The sequence below is a fragment of the Urocitellus parryii genome, chromosome 5 (assembly GCF_045843805.1).
Source record: "Urocitellus parryii isolate mUroPar1 chromosome 5, mUroPar1.hap1, whole genome shotgun sequence".
NCBI classification, from domain to species: Eukaryota; Metazoa; Chordata; class Mammalia; order Rodentia; family Sciuridae; genus Urocitellus; species Urocitellus parryii.
In genome coordinates, this window is record NC_135535.1 from 60381330 (window position 1) to 60400720 (window position 19391).

General features: G+C 32.7%; 2 protein-coding genes across 2 annotated transcripts; one reads left to right on the forward strand and one right to left on the reverse strand.

Moving 5' to 3' along the window:
- Positions 1 to 3394: 3394 nt before the first annotated feature.
- LOC144254957 (olfactory receptor 6C2-like) lies at positions 3395 to 4330 on the forward strand. The gene has a single exon (XM_077799006.1). The coding sequence runs from the start codon at positions 3395 to 3397 to the stop codon at positions 4328 to 4330; it is 936 nt and encodes a 311-aa protein (XP_077655132.1).
- A 6617-nt stretch (positions 4331 to 10947) lies between these two features.
- On the reverse strand, positions 10948 to 11910 carry LOC113177441 (olfactory receptor 6C6-like). The gene has a single exon (XM_026381971.2). The coding sequence runs from the start codon at positions 11905 to 11907 to the stop codon at positions 10948 to 10950; it is 960 nt and encodes a 319-aa protein (XP_026237756.2). The 5' UTR covers positions 11908 to 11910.
- Between the last annotated feature and the right edge of the window lie 7481 nt (positions 11911 to 19391).

The window sequence follows — 19391 nt, forward strand, 5'->3', positions numbered from 1 at the left end:
TCAGGACCCATTGTGGTTGGGAAGGGGTGAAGGTTTACTTTTCGTGGAGATGCTTGCCTTGTGATGAACCTGGAAAGGATGAAAGTTTGCTTTTTCATCAAGGCCTATTCTTAATGTTTGGCTAATTTCTCTCCCTCCTCTGGAGCCACACTATCCCTTCATTTTTTTCTTGGGGCGCTGTCTTGTAGAAATATTATTTTCCATAACCCTTCAATGGATACGCTAATTGGCATACTTAGATCAGTCCTCATTGTACACATATATCAAAACATATTGCATGCCATTACTGCATACAATTATGGTTTGTCAAATTAATACTAATAAAATATATTTATTGTATGTGAGCTTTAAAAATATTCTTATACTTAGTTGTATTATAAGAAATTTGTTTAACAATGTTTTCATGCATTCTATTATATTTCTATTCCTGGGAGAATTATATAATCAATTATATGAAAGAATAAATTTCATGTTGTGAAGACCTTTCAGTGGATTTGAAGACACATAAATGCTGGGGTACTAGATTTTAACATAATTTAAAATAATCAGATAAGTTAGTGCACAAAAAGAAATTGACATTTCTGTTTTCTTTTAGAATGCTCACAGTTGAACCTAGGCAAGTTTGTTGAAATTATTTATTTATTTTGACTGAAAAATTTTTATGGTTTGTGTAATAAGAATAACATTCTGAGAATGTAAAGCTGAGTAATATTTTAAAATCTTTATGTATAATTTATTTTTTGCATAAAAATTTTGTAAAACATAAAAAAGATCTTTTAGCTGCCTTGTATGCTAACAATTAATTAAAAGAAACTGGACTAGGTTTTGTTTTCAATGAGATTCTTAAAGTTGTCTCTTTTAATGATCCACATGCTTTCTCTTGTCTCTAAAGTCCATGTTCCCATTGTTACTACGGTAGGTTTCATTGTTTTTCCCCAAGTTCATTACACAAATGATTCATTAGTGGTTTTTGAATGTGGGTCACAGAGGACTTTTTTTTCGTTAATTTGTTGCAGATTTGGCAAATAAAATAAATATCTAGCTTCAGATTGGAAAACCCTTTCTCTGAGCAAAAGAGTTCTGAATATCAATTATTCTAAAGGTAACAAGAGTTCCCTTGAACACACTTTTCAGTGATACTTAAAAATAAAAAATTATTTCCTGGGCTTATGATAGAACTGTATCTATTGTGAGAAATTTGGTGCAATTGATAAAAGACAAAATCCAAGAAAATCACATATTCCCAGGATAGTGTTAGTGTTGAAGTGACCAAATTCAAACAGTATTGGCTAAAAATTATCAAATTTATTCTCAACATTTTCAAGTTGTGTCTGTAAAAATATATATAAACAACTAATAGAGGAAGGTTATGATTAATTACCAGAAGGGTAAGTATAATAAATTCTGTTATTTGTTTCATTTTCTTTTTTGAGAATTGGGTCATATGTGACTCTAATAAATAAATCTTGCCTGATTTCATTAAAATTTAGAAATGTAAATTAATGTAGTATTAATTAAACAGTATTTTTAGAGTGCTTTAATCTTGTGTATTGTATAGATATTTATAAGATTATATTAGGCAACAATAAAAAAGGTAGCATAATTTGTGTCATGTGAAAAGTAGTAACATCCCCAACAAAAATTTCTGGAAACTAAATCCTAGAAACTAATGGCTTTATATGCATATTTCCAGTAAAATTTGATATTATGGGATAGAGATAAAATGGAGAAATAGAGAGCATTGAAGAGAAGATTACTCTAGATAATCCATGTGAAGTGTTTTTTCAATGTCTATTCTGTAGTAAAGTTTTAATAATTAGAGCATACTAATTTGATTATAAAGAATACAAGGTGAGAAGTAAAAAGGGGTGTGGAAAATCATGATTTTTCACTTTGGTCATGTTTGGGGTACATGTGATTATACGATTGAGATCATAAAGAGCAATAACATTTTAGAGCTGAGAAATTCAGGAAAATAATCTATCAGAAAGAAATAATGAAGCACTAAGAACTATCAACATAAGAGACAGCAGCAAGAAAAAAATGTCTAGAAATGACAAAGCAAAAAGGTGACAGGTTCAATGTGTATGTAACAATCAGCAAGTTAACAGAGGCTACTAGAAATACTGGGTGGTTGAAAACACTTCTGAGCTGGGAAGGGTGGCACATTCCTATAATCTCGGGGACTGGAGAGGCTGGGATAGGAGAATCACAAGTTAAAGGCCAGCCTGGGCAATTTGTTAGACCCTGTCTCAAAATTAGGAAAAGCAAATAAAGAAAACACACAATTATAACATTATACTTAGACATTTCCTAAACTTCAACAGAAAAAGGGAAGTATTTGATAAACTTTCATGTAATTCATATATTTAGAAACATGGGGGCAAAACATGATTTAAGGATAATAATGATTGAATGTATGGTAACCAAGAAAAGGAAAATAATTATGAACCAGGGCACTGAAGTAGTTACATTATATTTATTACTCATTGTTAGACAGGTACTTTTATAAATATTTTATATAATATACTATCACAGATTATATATATATGAAGAGTAATATTTTATTTTCCATTTTACACCAACAAAGTGAGTCACATTGAAATTAAATCATGCTTGAAGAAATATGTAATAGTTTAAACCTGATATATTTTGGACCTTGGGATACTAATACAGTATTTTGGACTGTGCTTCACACTTATAGACATTAAAAAATAAAAAAATATGTGATTTTTAACAGGTATATATTCCATACCTAACTTATATTATCATCCTATACAATAAATTCAACCTCAAAATACTCTTTCTTATGTACCGCAATAGGAAAGGAGTATTTTAAATAGAAAATTATGAGGAAAAACCAGGGGAATAAGGAAGTAGTTGTTTACAGAAAACACAAGTGTACTTGACATCCTCAGCTACAGAAGGAGAGCCTGTATAATTAACTGTCTGTGTGATATAATTGTATTAATAACAAGACTTCAAGGAAACATAAATATGAAAAAGAAAGTTTATGGTTCAGCTTTAGGGTTCACAGTATAAATAAGGAAAATTGCTCAATCTCAGAAAACACTAGTAGTCAAATCTAACTCTTTGGGAAAATTAAATCTGAGATGCAGGTAAAATAAAAAATAAGAACAGAATGCAATAATAAGGAAGCAACCATAACATTTTGGAATTGGTACAGATAATGCAATTTGATTTTTTAATCTACCCTGAAATGACCAAATATATATGATTATAGAACCTATGCTACCAGTGAATGACAATATTTGTAAACAAAATAGTTAAATACATGTGAATGGGTTTTCCAGGTTCTTCCTCTGTGAATTACTATCCTACACAAACATCTCTGAATTTGAAATGCAAATTAAATAGAAGTCAGGGTCCACTTATGAGAAATCACACAATAACAACATTTATCCTGCTGGGACTGACAGATGACCCACAACTGAAGTTCGTGATTTTCATCTTTCTCTTTCTCACCTACATGCTGAGTATAACTGGGAACCTGGCAATCATCTCCCTCACCTTGCTGGATGCACGCCTCAAAACTGCCATGTACTTTTTTCTACAAAACTTCTCCTTCTTAGAAATCTCATTCACAACTGCTTGTATTCCCAGATACTTGTACAGCTTATCAACAGGGGATAAGACCATCACATATGACAGTTGTGCCATTCAGATATTTTTCACTGATCTCTTTGGTGTAACAGAATTTTTTCTCCTCGCCACCATGTCCTATGACCGATACATAGCTATCTGCAAACCCCTACACTATGTGACCATCATGAACACCAGGATGTGCACAAGACTCATCATTTGTTGCTGGACAGCTGCTTTGTTGGTCATACTCCCACCATTTAGCTTGGTCCTGAATCTGGAATTCTGCAACTCTAATGTTATTGACCATTTTGCCTGTGATGCAGAACCCATCCTAAAAATCTCATGCACAGAAACATGGCTCATTGAGCAGATGGTTATAATTTGCGCTGTTTTAACTTTTATCATGACTCTCATATGTGTAGTTCTATCCTATGTATACATCATTATAACTATTTTGCAACTCCCTTCTGCCCAACAAAGGAAAAGGGCATTTTCTACCTGTTCTTCCCATATGATTGTGGTCTCCATAACCTATGGGAGCTGTATCTTCATTTATGTTAAGCCTGCAGCAAAAGATTCAGTGGCTATTAACAAGGGGGTGACAGTCCTTGTTACGTCCATCAGTCCCATGTTGAACCCTTTCATTTACACACTGAGGAACAAGCAAGTAAAACAGGCCTTCAAGGACTCAGTCAAAAGAATTGCATTGTTCTTAAATAAGTAAGGGAATTTGCTAGTGTAAAAATACTCTAAGTGTACTGAAAAGATTGTGGATCTCTAAATATATATTTTTGACTTTTTACATAATTCCTTTCCTTGCAAGGAAGGAGTTTCAGGATAAGTGTTCTCAAAAACAAAACCTACCACCAGGCAACTAAAGGACTTCACATAATAGAAAATCTGAAAGAACCTGCAAAAAAAAAACAGTCAATGCATTCACCACATATTTGGGATTGAGTAATTGCGTTGATAGACTTTCTCAATTCTAATATTTTTTATTTATATATGACAGCAGAATGCATTACAATTCTTATTACACATATAGTACACAATTTTTCATACCTCTTTCTGTATACATAGTATATTCACACCTATTCATGTTTTCATACCTGTACTTTGGATAATAATGTTCCTCCAATTCCACCATCATTTATAAGTCCATGCGCTCTCCCTTCCCATTCAACCCCACTCCCTTTCTAGAGTTCCTCTATTCCTCCCATGCCCCTGTTCCCTATCCAACTATGAATCTTCCTCCTTATATCAAAGAAAACATTCAGCATTTGCGTTTTTGGGATTGGCTACCTTCACTTAGCATTATCTTCTCTTACTCCATCCATTTACCTGTAAATTTTATGATTTTATTCTCTTTTATTATAATATTGCATTGTGTATATATCCCACATTTTTAATCCATTTGTCTCTTGAAGGGCATCTAGGTTGCCTCCAAAGTTTAACTATTGTGAATTGTGCTGCTATAAACATTGATGTGGATGTGTCCCTGTAGTATGCTGTTTTTAATTCCTAGGTTATAGACTGAGGAGAGGGATAGCTGGGTTAAATCTTGGGTCCATTTCCAATTTTCCAAGGAATCTTCAAAATGCTTTCCATATTGGCTGTATCAATTTGCAGTTCCACCAGCAGTGTATGAATGTATCTTTTTCCCCACATCATCACTAAGACTTATTGTTGTCTGTACACATAATAGCTGCCATTCTGACTGGAGTGGTTTTGATTTGCATTTCTCTAAGGCTAGTGATGATGAACATATTTTCATGTATTCATTAATTTCTTGTACATCATCTTCTGAGAAGTGTCTCTTCAGGCCCTTGGACCATTTATTTATTGGGCTATTTGATTTTTCAGTGTTTAGCTTTTTGAGTTCTTTATATACTCTAGAGATTAGTGCTCTATCAGATGTGTGAGGGGTAAAGATTTGCTCCCAAGATGTAGGCTCTCTATTCATCTCACACATTGTTTCTTTTGCTGAAAAGAAACTTTTTAGTTTGAGTCCATCCCTTTTATTGACTCCTGATTTTAATTCTTGTGCCACAGGGCTCTTATTAAGGAAGTTGGGGCCTAATCCCACATGATGGAGAATAGGGCCTACATTTTCTTCTATTAGACATGGGGTCTCTGGTTGTATTCCTAAGTCCTTGATCTATTTTGAGTTGGGTTTTGTGCCTGGTGAGCGATAGGGGTTTAATTTCATTTTGTTGCATATGGATTTCCAGTTTTCCCAGCACCATTTGTTGAAGAGGCTATATTTTCTCCAATGCATGTTCTTGGCATCTTTGTCTAATATAAGATAATTGTAGTTCTGTGAGTTAGTCTCTGTGCCCTCTATTCTGTACCATTGGCCTACCAGTCTGTTTTGGTGCCAATTCCATGCTGTTTTGCTACTATTGCTCTATAAGGTTTGGTATAGTGATGCCACCTGCTTCAGTCTTCTTGCTAAGGATTGGTTTAGCTTTTCTGGGTCTCTTATTTTTCTAGATAAATTTCATGATGGCTTTTTCTATTTCTATGAGGAATGTCATTGGGATTTTGGTTGGAATTGCATTAAATCTGTATACTGCTTTTGGAAGTATGGTCATTTTGTTAATATTAATTCTGTCTATCTAAGAGCAAGGTAGATCTTTCCATCTTCTAAGGTCTTCTTTGATTTCTTTCTTCAGGGTTCTGTAATTTTCATTATTTATATCTTTCACCTCTTTCATTTAATTGATCCCCAAGTATTTTATTTTTTAGGCTATTGAAAATGGTGTAATTTTCCTTCTTTCTCTTTCTGATGATTGGTCAGTGATATGCAGAAATGACTTTGGTTCACGGCCTTTGATTTTATATAAAATTCTAATATTGAAAGCCTTTTCTAAAGCATGGCACCATTTCAGGCAGTGGGGATGAAATAAATAAAAAACCCACTAATTTCCTGTCCTTTTGAGTTTGAATACTCTGAAAGTCACAGGGCAAATGAACTAAGTTTAATAGAATTTACATGATGTAAGATGCTAAGATTCTTTTTCTAATTTTTTTTTATTTTTTAGTTTTGATGGATCTTTATTTTATTTATTCTATTGGTGCTGAGGATTGAACTCAGTGCTTCACACATGGTAGGGAAGTGCTCTACCACTGAACCACAACACCAGACCCCAAAATTCTTGAAAGACTTGTATTTGCAAGGCAAATGTTCATATATCTATATATTTATTTTGTTTTATGACTTATCTATAATTAACCTTTAGCTGTCGAGAAATTATAATTATTAGATGACTATAAAATTATTTTAAAAGTGAACAATGTGAGGGGTAGGGGATATACCTTAGTAGGTAGAGTGCCTGCTTAGCATGCCCAACGGCCTGGGTTCAATCCCTGCACCAACAACAACAACAAAAAAGAAATTGAAAAACATTGAATGTATATAAATTAGCCATATAAATGACTACAACCCAATGTAAATTTATGGAAGCTGTATCTCCATCTATTTAAGGCTTTCAATCTGTTGATCTCATAATCGGTAAGGGGCATTATTGCAATCTAGACAACTTCTTCTTCTTCTTCTTCTTCTTCTTCTTCTTCTTCTTCTTCTTCTTCTTCTCCTCCTCCTCCTCCTCCTCCTCCTCCTCCTCCTCCTCCTCCTTCTTCTTCTTCTTCTACCAGGGATTGAACCCATATGCACTTTAACAATGAACTATATCCCAAAGCCCTTTTTTATTTTGAAAGTGAAAGTGAATCACATTAAGTTGCTTAGTACCTTGCTCAGTTGCTAAGGCTGGCCTCAAAATTGTGGATTTCCTGCCTCAGCATCCAGGGTGGCTAGGATTACAGCTAAGCACTACCACACCTGGCTGTTTTTAACAGCCATAATGAAAGAATCTCAATGCAACATACCTTTTTATTAATTATTATTTTAATGGTACAACTATATGAGATATAATGTTATAATTCAATAATTCAATATAGATGTAAGGTGTAAAATGATCAAACTACCTTGCTGTTAACATTTCCAACTATCAACATTTTAAAAATGTTTTGTCAATGCATCTTATCAATATAAGATTAATACTATGCAAATGAAACTTACTTATGGGTTAACAACTAAAGGAACTATTGGATAAAAACTTAAGTGTTGTGACACACTAGTATAATTTGAGATTTTCTGGAAAAAATTAAATTTTGCTTACATAATTCAATATAAACAATTGTAATGGAAATATGTAAATTATGCCACTTTTTAGATCAACACCTAGTAATACTGACCAGGCAAGAAGGGGAATAGAGTAAAAGGTGTTAGGGATGTGGAGAAGCTCTATCTAATATAGGAATTTTGGGGCCACTAATATTTTCAGTTGTTCTACAACACTAACTCCAATTTGGTCTCCAGTTCTGATTCTGATGACTTCTCTTTTCATCACTTTTGCAATTTAGTCCAAACTTCCCACATTTTTTCAGTGGACCCAGTTCATGCCCTAACTCCAAGATTAGTTAACACTATTAATTATATTCTTACTGTTCTAAATCCCTGATATGACAAGCACTGGGTGTTTATGAATGGAAATCAGTGAACTTAATGACTAGTGAGTTCTTAGAAATTCTGTTTCAAGAAGTTTAGATTGCAGCCAGGCACAGTGGTGTACACCTGTAACCAGCAACTAAGGAGGCTGAGTCAGGAGGTTCACAAGTTTGAAGCCTACCTCAGCAACTTAGCAAAGTACTAAGCAACTTAGTGAGACCCTGTTCAAAGTACCAAAAAAAAAAATAAAAAAAGATTGGAGATGTAACTCAGTGGTAAAATGCCTCTGGGTTCAATCTGTGGTACAAAAAAAAACCAAAACTTAGATTGAAATAGTGCTCTTCACCTATCTTGAGATCAAGATAGTGGAGGAGGCCTATAATAAAGTCACCTGAAGCTTTGGGTTCACTTAGAGAAGATCTAATGGCCCAGACTGAGAAGCAACAGCAGGCCATATTCAGAGCCTTTTTTCACAGCTAGTATCCTAAATTTCTTGAAATGTCCAAAAAATCTTAATCTTGAAAGCTTATGCTATGCAAGGTCATATGCTAAGCATTTAATATCTAATAATTTTATATTTACAGAAATAGATAACAGTTTCATAAGGAATACATCTATCACAGTATTAAGAAGTTATCAATTTAAGGCCAATCTTGTTTATTAAATGTTTTTGTAGTGCACCATAACTATACATAATACTGCAGTTAATTTTGATATAATCATACATGCATTCAAATATATTTCTTGTCCTATGCATTTTATTTTATAAACCTCATTCCACTGTCAATGAAACTATCTTTATTCAAAGTCCAGGAGCATGTCTATTTTGTCTAGTACAATACATGTTCTTAGATAACTGTTTGGAGAAGTAATAAATGAAAGAATGAATGAGCATAGTTTTTTTTTCCCTAGGGATTGTAATTCAATGACTAAGAAATATTTGTCCTAGAAGAACTTGGAGTAGAGATATTGTTCTACAGGGATATATAGAGATCATAAAACATAGACCTGTTTTAGATTGGCAAAATTAAATTGCTTTAATAGTAATATATTTTCTTATGTAGGTTGCTCTTTTTTCCTGATTCTTCACTACATCAGAAATTATCTACTTTGCCCTGTAAAATCATGCTTACCAACCAGGACATCAACATTAGTAGATTTCATGGACTTAAGCATTTGTAATGGACAGGAACTTCAAACAGCCCTATATTATGGGAGAAAATTGAGTAACAAGATGAAAAATACTTCTTATCCCTCCCCACCTGTCCACAACACTGATATCACTCTTTTTTTTGGGGGGGGGAGAGAAGAGTAATGAGATTGAACTCAGGGGCACTTGACCACTAAACCACATCCCCATCCCTATTTTGTATTTTATTTAGAGTCTCACTGAGCTGCTTAGTTCCTTGCTTTTAGTGAGGCTAGTGTTGAACTCAAGATTCTCCTGCATCAGCCTCCTGAGCCACTGGGATTACAGGCATGTGCCACTCTTTGAGCAGAGCCAGTGATAGAAGCAGTGCTTTGCATTCTCTGATACCATGCTTTAGTCATTAAATCTTCATTGAATTATAGGTTGCTGAGTCAACATCACACATGACTTTCCTAGTTGTTCACTAACAGTAGAGGACCAACTAAGAAGACATTTCCCAGAGTTTCCTTCTCATAATGGTAAATTAAAACCATGAAAGGACATTGTACAAAAATTGGATGTTAGAGAGAAGCAAAGGTTATTATTCTCCAGAGGTGTAGTCAGGCTGCTGAGTTAACATGATATCCAGAGTATCTTCTCCTTAAGTATTTGAGAATTACCTACTTTGCTGCTAAAGTTTTCATAAGCACTCTCCAAGAAATTACTAAAGTTCATTGCCATTTTCCACTCACATTTTCTATACCTTTTCTGCATGGCTCCAACCTGAAATTTTCAGTATTAATTTCCTCGACATTTTGTTGTCAACACTCACACTTTGGCTTTTGGCTCCCTCAGGTCTTTAAAAGCAAGATGAATCTTGGAGTCTACTGAATTATAAAAACAAATAACTCAAGTATAGTTTCAGCTAAAGGGGGTCATAAGGAGAGAAACAAAATGTGGAATGAATTTCTCTACAGGTATCTTTCTTTTTTTTTTTACTTAAGGGATAATTTCTTAAGCTTCTCTGGAAGATGGGAATTGAGGAATAAAATCAGCAAGACATGAGGAGATAGTCCATTCCTATTAATTCCCCTTTGACAGATTTTATTTCAAAAGGACATATGAAAGGATAATTTTCAGGGATTGGCATTCAATTTATTCATTTTTCACACCAAGAAAAATAAAGATTCCGTTTTGTGGAGAGATTCCTCAGAAAGTAAAATATCACAATATTGGAGTAAGGGAGGAAAAACTATCGAAAGGACAGGAGACATGCTGCTAAATCACAACAGCATAAAGAAGAAGCTGTGGATGCATGCAATAGCATGGGTGAACTTTGCTATTTTGAACAAAAGAAGTCAGACATGTAATTCAAACATTTCTGATACAATTTCAGAATTGGCATGACAGGCATTCAGAACAGTTACTAAAGATCATCATTGTATATACTCTGATTCAATGGCAGATGGAAATGTTTTTATACACATGCTTTAAATATGTAAATATTTCTCCAAACCAACATAAAAATTTATATAATGAATTGTAGGTTGAATTTCTTTCATGGGTTAGTATCATCTTTATTGTTCAGAGACTATGAAGTAAGAACCAAAGCCTGGTGTTCAATTATTTTTACTCCAAATGACATCTATTTATGTTTACAAATAACTTATTTGTAATTATTTTGATTCCAAAGGAAAAACTTTTATTTATGTCTAAACTCTGCCTTGTTGTTTTCAAAAGAACAAAACCTTTGGAGCACATGCTTGAGAGCTTCTCTCACCTGCTGGTTCCTCAGAGTGTAAATGAAAGGGTTGAGCAAAGGGGCAACAGAGGTATTGAGCACAGCTACACCTTTAGTTAAAGTCACCCTTTCTTTTGCTGATGGCTTCATATACATAAAGATACAACTTCCATAAGTAATAGACACAACTACCATGTGTGAGGAGCAGGTGGAAAAGGCTTTCATTCTTTGTTGAACAGAAGGGAATTTGAGAATGGTTTTGATGATGAATGTGTAGGAGAGGATCACTAATAACAATGTGAGGGCAAGTGTTAACACAGCTAAGACAAAGGCCATCAATTCTATTAAATGTGTATCTGTGCAAGAGATCTGCAGGATGGGGGAAGTGTCACACAGAAAGTGATCAATCACTTTGGAAGCACAGAAATCCAGTTTGAGTCCAAGGAGCAAAGGGGGGAAGATAATTAAGAATCCAGCTGCCCAGGAGCTGAGCACCAGTTGGTAGCACACCCTGCTGTTCATAATGACTGGGTAATGCAGAGGTTTGCAGATGGCAACATAGCGGTCATAGGACATGGCAGCAAGGAGGTAAAACTCTGTAATCCCTAGTAGGAAAAAAAAGAATAATTGAGTTGCACAACAATTATAGGAAATTGTTCTGTCTCCAGTGAGAGTGCTTATCAGGAACCGTGGAATGCAGACTGTTGTGAAGGAAATTTCCAAGAAGGAAAAATTTCGGAGGAAGAAATACATTGGAGTCTTGAGGCGGGGATCCAGCAGGGTGAGGCAGATGATGGTTAAGTTTCCCATCAGGCTCAAGATATAATTGAAAAATAGAAACAGGAAAATCACAATTTGTAGCACAGGGTCATCTGTCAGTCCAAGTAAAATGAACTCTATCTCCACTGATTGATTCTTCATTTCTCTTTTGTCCTATCAAGTTTACAGAAAATAAAAACTAATATCATGAGTAAGAAGTTAGTTCTTCCTTTTCAGCTATATAAAACTCCATTTTCAAAAATTTACCAATTCACAAATATTTCTCAAATCAGCTTAGATTTCATCACAAGGAACATAATCCACACTTCATCTTTATGAGAACACTGAGAGATCCTGCCTTTTCTAGAACTTAGTGTGACCTACTCACCAGTTTATAGGACATTTAATAGTCATTTGAAATGTATTTCCTCAATTTGACTCATGTTAATCTATAACTAATCTTTCAAATACTTTATGACAATAGGTTTTCAAGTATTTGATTTTTTTTTTTTTGTCTTGGGGATTGAACTGAGAGGTACTTAACCATGGAGCCACATCCCCAGCACCTCCCCACACACTTTATTTATTTAGAGACACAGTCTCACTGAGTTGATTAGGGACTCAGTAAGTTGGTGATGCTGGTTTTGAACTCAGAAGCCTCCTGGCTCAGCCCCCCACCAGCTGCTAGATTTATAGGCGTTCACCACCATACCTAGCTTGTGTGATCAAGCAAATTATCATTCAGGTGACACAATGATTACACGAAATAGTTTTCTTCCAAGTAGCCAAAATAACTAGAAATTTATGGATACATATAATAGTATAGGAAATTTCTAAGAAAGAAAAAATATATGAGAATCCAGTGAATATACAGCAGGGTGAGTGAGGGGATGATCAGATCAAAGCAGTGCTTAACAAATATTTGTGAAGCTGGAAAATAAATAACACAACATTCAAATGTGGGTCATTTGAATTCACTAATATAAACACTGTCACTATTGTATGGTTTCCCATTACCATGTTGTGTCTTTTATCATGTCTTAATGGTGAGAGTAGAAGGAAAGCTCTATCTAATAACAGTGATAGCTAGTACTCAAGTTATGGTTAGCAAAATTATGTTTCAGATAGAGCTATGCAATGCTCATTTATGAATTTCAGGTAGTATGCTGGTAGAGAAGGAGATAATGTTTTTCTTCTAGTTATAGCTCTAAAAACAAATAAGATCCAGTGGTGTGCAATGGACACTAAAGTTTTATTGAAGCAGATAAATATAAAAAGGTGTTTGTGATATGTCATTAGAAGGGAACTACATCATGAGAAGAATAGAAGGGTTATAGAAACCTAAAGACAAAGGACACTTTTTAAAAGTTAGATGAATGATTTTAAGGAAAAAAATGAATCAATAAAATTCAGAAAGATAATTATATAGAGAAGTAATAAGGGAAGAATTTTTAAAACATAGTATGCTTATATTATTAAAACATACCTCTTTGCTTATTCCCTAATGTGTAGACTGCAATCATGAGTACACTTTAAGTCAGAATGATCTAGAGGGGGAAAATATGTGATGAATTTCAAAATTACACTGCATTGTTGGACTGGTATTCAGATAAATTTTGGATAGCATCTACAGCCTTCGCAAAATAATGATATGGAAATGTCAGGCAAACAAGCAACTATGTTAATAACTGTAACTTTGGGCCTATTTAGAACTATAAATGTAACAATTACTATTCTCAATGTTCTGCATTTGTTCTGTAGAACAAAACATTAAAACACTCTGCCCAGGCTTACATTCAGTGCAAGGGGTCAGATTAATAGAGATAATTTTCAGAAGTTATAGCTTTAAAATCACACAGTTGTCTAAAAGTTTTACTCTCAAGTTTTCATATAAGTTTTAACTAGAAGATAAATTATCGACACTCATCCTAAAAAGAATTATTGATACTCGTACGGAAAAAAAAAAAAAAAAACTAAACAAAAAATGAGAGGTCTTCCCAGTGTTCTCTACAGGAATTTAAAGAAGGAGATATCTAAGTGTTTGCCTCTTAGATGGGCCTTAGAAAGAGATGAAAAAATGAGACAAGTTATGTTAGGCAGATGAAGCAAGATAAAAGCCAAAGAAAAGCAATGGCTCCAAAATAATTTGGTTAAAAAGAGTAAATATTTAGAGTTCCCTTATTTAATCATCTTAATAAAAGCATAAACCAATGGAAAGAGCAGTGATCCACGTCCAGAGTTCCTTATCACAATCAGATGATTGTGAAAGTATATATTATAAAATTATCTCATTTATACAAATGATCCCAATGAGAACACCGATATAAATGTTCAATTATATAATAAAATAGAATTTCCTCATATTAAATTGTTGATTTGTCCAGATTCAACAATCACACATACCATGTATCTTTACAACATATGTTATGAGGGAAAATAATATAAGATCATGTGAACACAGACCAATAAATGCAATTATATGCAGTTTTTTTGAAAATAGTGGATACCACATAAAAATTAAAATTTAAAAGGCTTGTCAGTTTTAAATCATTATTTATCTTATCTATAATATTTCACCAATATCTACAAGTTAAAGTATAGTTAGTAGTTAAAACACTAACCATTTAATAGTTTAATACAGATTATTGTATACATTATCTGGACCAACCCACTGTAGTTCCATACTTAACTCAGCATCTTGGTGAACAGAGAACACTGATGATCAGTTTTTCTCCCTAAGCACTTAAATCTACATAAAACGTATGATTGATTTAAACGTTATTTAATAAAGATTATTTTTGTTTCATGTACTACATGTTTTCAGGAAATTTATCAAATTACCTTCTTTCCTAAAATTTGCTATAACCCACTATCTGACCCTTCCTAAATGTGATATGCAATGAAATATGAAAATTAACCATCTTTTGATACCGTGAAGGATTTATGTCTCCTTACAGGAAAACATCTAACAAGAACAAAGAACTCTCAGGGTAACTGAGATCCCAAAACGTTATTATTTCCTAAGGGACTGCCAATTTTTGAATTACAGAAGTGTTTTCTACACACACACACACACACACACACACACACACACACTTTTATATGTTCTAATTTTGCTTCCAGGAATTCTGTGTACATTGCTCTCCTAGTTCATTGCCTAGTACTCGCCCATTCCCAGATACATAGTTTAGGATTTAGAAACAGAAAGAAAAATATTTTTAAGTTGATATGAAAACTGAGAATATAAAATGAAAAAAATATAGCCTCTGTAAACTAACTAAATTCAAGCTAAATTTTATATACTACAGATATCATGATTCCTTTTGGTTTATTCACTAAATAATAATATCCTGTCAAACACACCACATCTATTCTTGGAGATATTTCAAATTTGTTATGGCTGCATCGTCCTTCTTTATAAGGATCTGTCATAACATATTTAATTGCTCTCATTTTTAGCTAATAGTTTGTTTTCAATATTGTCAATTAGAGTGCAACCATGAATAAAATCATGGACATGCATTTTTATAATTTTTTAATAAAAAAGAAATTATATAATATTGGAGGTCATAATGTCAGTATAAATTCCTAAAATTGGAATTTCTGAGTCAAAAGTAAATGCCATTCATTTTAAGTTAGCAATGTTAAATCATTTTCTACACACAGTGTTTCCACTCCCATTAACAGTCTATTATTAGTGTTCTTGTTTCTCAATAACCTTAACATCAGAAGAGGTTTTTGTCATTATAAAGTATTGGCAATCTTACAGGTTGAACATGGTAACAGAAAATTATTTTCCTTTGTATTTCTCTAATTATATGTGTGATTGAATATCGTTTCACAAGTCAAAAAGTCATTTCCTATATAATTGTGAATTGTTTATATACATCTTTCGCTACTTTTCTCTACCAAGTTTTTATTTTCTTACACCTTTTAAGAGTTATTTATATATCATTAATATCATCTTTGTATCCTTGAAATGTTGCAAGTATTTTCTCCTAGGTTGAATGTGATTTGAATCTGTTTATGAGATTGTGTCTATGTGCTCGTACTAAAAAACAATAACAAAAAAAACACACTTTATTTTAGCTTCTTTAAATGTATTGATCATTTTTATTGTGCCTGTATTTGATAAACAGGTAAAAACCCTTTCTTATATCAAAGATAAAAAGAAATTCACCATATTAACTGTTTCGTATGTTGAATAGCTTTTTTTAAAATATAATTCCATTAATTTGCTTTTGCTTTTGTGTCCTATGCTTTTGGGTCTTGTCCAAAAATCCTTGCCCATTCCAATGACTTAAAGATTTCCCCTGTATTTTCTTCTAGTTGTTTTCTAATTTCAGGTTTCACATTTAAATCTTTCTTTCTCTTTGACTTAGTTTTTAGGATTGATAAGAGATGGGAATTTAGCTTTATTCCTCAGCATTTGTATATTAAATTTTACCAGCATTGTTTATTGAAAAGGATATCTTTTCCCCAACACATGTTCTTAGCATCTTTATCATAAATCAGTGGCTGTGGGTGTGTGGGTTGCTTTACTCGGCTTTCTATTCTGTTCCACTGGTCTGTGCATCTGGTTTTTTTTCTTTTCCCAAATACCATGCTCTTTTGATTACTATAGCTTTGCAGTATATTTTAAAGTCAGGTAATGTAATGTCTCCTGATTTTTTCCTTTTGCTCAAAAGTGTTTGGGTTATTTAGGGTCTTCTGTGGTTGAATGTGAGTTTTAGGATTTTTTTCTAATTCTGTGAAGAATGCCATTGATATTTTGATAGAAATTGCATTGGGTCTGTTGATCACATTGGGTAATATGAACATCTTAACTTTTGATTCATCTAATTCAAAAGCATGGAATGTCTTTTCATTTTTGTGTCTTTCATCTTTGATTCTTTCATTAATGTTTGTAGTTTTTATTGTGAGATTATTCTTATATATTTTGTATTTTTATAACTATTGCAAATGGAAATTCTCTCTTGGTTTTAGATAATTCACCAATGACCTATAGAAATTGAACTGTATTATATACTGATTTCTATTGGGCAATTTTGCTGAATTCACTTATTAATTCTATTTGTTTCTTGGTGGAATGTTTAGGAAGATCATGTAATCTGCCAACATAGACAATTTGTCTTCCTCCTTCTTAATTTGAATGCACTTTACTTCTTTTATTGCCGAATGCTCTGGCTCCGACTTTGAGTATTATGTTGAATAAAATCAGGGAAATAGCCATCTTCATTTTGTTCCAGATCTTAGAAACCTTTCCGCTTTTCTCCATAGACAATGATGTTAGCTTATGACTTGTTATACACAGCCTTTATTATGTTGGTGTTACTTTCCTTCAAAACCTAATTTGTTAAAAGTCTTCATCATAAAGGGATAATAAATTTCATCAAATGCCTCTTCTGTATGTATTGAAATTATTATATTTTTGTCCTTCAATATGATGACATATTTATTAATATATTTTTATTATTTATTAATTCACATGTTCAATAATCCTTGCATCTTTAGGACAAATGACATTTGATTATGCTAAATAATTTTTTAAAATATATTTTAGTTGTAGATGGACACAATACCTTTATTTTATTTATTCACTTTTTTATATGGTGCTGAGAATCAAACCCAGTGCCTCATACATGCTAGGCAAGCATTCTACCACTGAATCACAAGCTTAGCCTGATGAATAATTTTTTAATTTAATTGGATTCAGGTTTTTAGTATTTGGTCAATAATTTTGAATCTATATTTATCAAGGACATAGCATATAGATTTCTCTGTGTATTTGTGTGTGTGTGTGTGTGTGTGTGTGTGTGCGCGCGCACGTGTGTACATCCTTGTCTGGCTTAGGTGTTAGTATAATAGTGGCTGCATAGAATAAATTTGTAAGAATTTTCTTCTCTTTAATTTTTTGGAAAAATTTAGGAACAATTAGTATTAGTTCTCTTTTAAATGTTTGGTGAAATAGAGCAGCTAAACCATGTATCTTATCCTTGGCTTTTCTTTAATGGGAGATTTTTGTAAAGCCTACATGTGACAAGGGATTAATATTCAATTATATAAGGCACTTAAATAACTCAATGTCAAAAAAATGAAAAAATAAATTAATTAAAATAAAAACTAGCATAAAACGTGATTTTAATTATGTGAAATTAACCTAAATATATATTCATGAAAAGAAAACAAACAAATGTCCAACACAAATATAAGAAAATCCTCAACATGACAAGTTATCATGGAATTGCAAATCAAAACCACAATATTACCTTACTATCATCAAAAAGACAAAAGACACCAAGTGTTACTGAAGATGTGGAGAGAACAGAACGATGGAAATGTGAATTAGGACCACTTGGAAAACAGTATACAAGATTCTCTAAAACTAGAAATAGAAATGTCATATGCTCCAGCAATCCCACTGATGGGCACATATTCAGTGAAAATGAAATCAGTAGGTCAGAGGAACATCTGTACTCCTGTTTATTGGAGACTATTCACATTAGCCAACAAATGAAAACAACCTAGGTGTTCATCAAATGATGAACAATAAAGAAAATGTGGCATAGTCACACACTAGAAAACTATTCAACCTCAGGGGCAATAAAATCTTGTCATTTGAAAAAGCATGAATAGAATAGGAGGTCATTTTGTTAAGTGGAAAAAGCTAGGCACAGAAAGACAAGCACTATGTGATATCACTAATATGGAATCTAAAAACATTTATTTCATGAAAACCAGAGTAAAATGATAGTTAACAGAACTGGGAAGAATAAGGAAGAAGGAGGGATGAGTACTGGTTTATCATTGGGAATGAAGACACAATTAGATAGAAGTAAGAAGTTCTTTGCTATTGCACAGTAGGGTGAATACAGATGACAGCAATGCAATGTATATTTCAAAAATCTGAAAGAAAGGTTATTGAATGTTTTCATCATAAAGGCATGAAAAATATTTGAGGAGATTTATGTGTTTACACTTACCTAAATATTTCATAATATAAGTACCAATATTTCAGATCACATTCTATAAATATATGGATCATTTATGTTCTATGTATCAGACAGAAATTCAAAAAGAAATTTGCTCACAATTTCTTTTATACCATTTATTTTCATTTTTTACATTTAGATTCCCTAAGCCATTTGGGGTTGATTGTTATGTAAGGTGTAAGAAATGAACTAATTTTATCTTTCTAAATTGTTTATCAATTTGCCCAGTAATACATATTTAAAAGTTCATATTTTCCTATGATCATCTTTTTATTATATGAAAAATTTCACATATTATATAATCTATATCAATGCTTTCATTTTTAATTATATCCATTGAGAAAAATCTTCTAGGTGTTTCATTTACTTTTTTAAAAATTTTTAGTAAAATATCAGAAATTTCATCATTTTAGAAAGAATAATTCTACTGAATCAAAGAAAGAGTTTGTTGTTCCTTTTCACCTTTAGGAAGTGTGTACAATGTTTTACATTATTCAAACAAAATGTTATTTTCTTCAAAATAGAAAAACAACATATTCTAGGGCAGTCTAATTAAGAATAAGAGGAGAGAAGAATGAAATAAATAAAATCAGAAATGAAAAAGAAAACAGATACCTCAGGAAAAAAATCATAATGAACTGTTATAAAAATTAT

Coding starts and splice junctions, on each gene's coding strand:
- LOC144254957 (XM_077799006.1), top strand. CDS start 3,395: ATGAGAAATCACACAATAACAACATTTATCCTGCTGGGACTGACAGAT.
- LOC113177441 (XM_026381971.2), bottom strand. CDS start 11,907: ATGAAGAATCAATCAGTGGAGATAGAGTTCATTTTACTTGGACTGACA.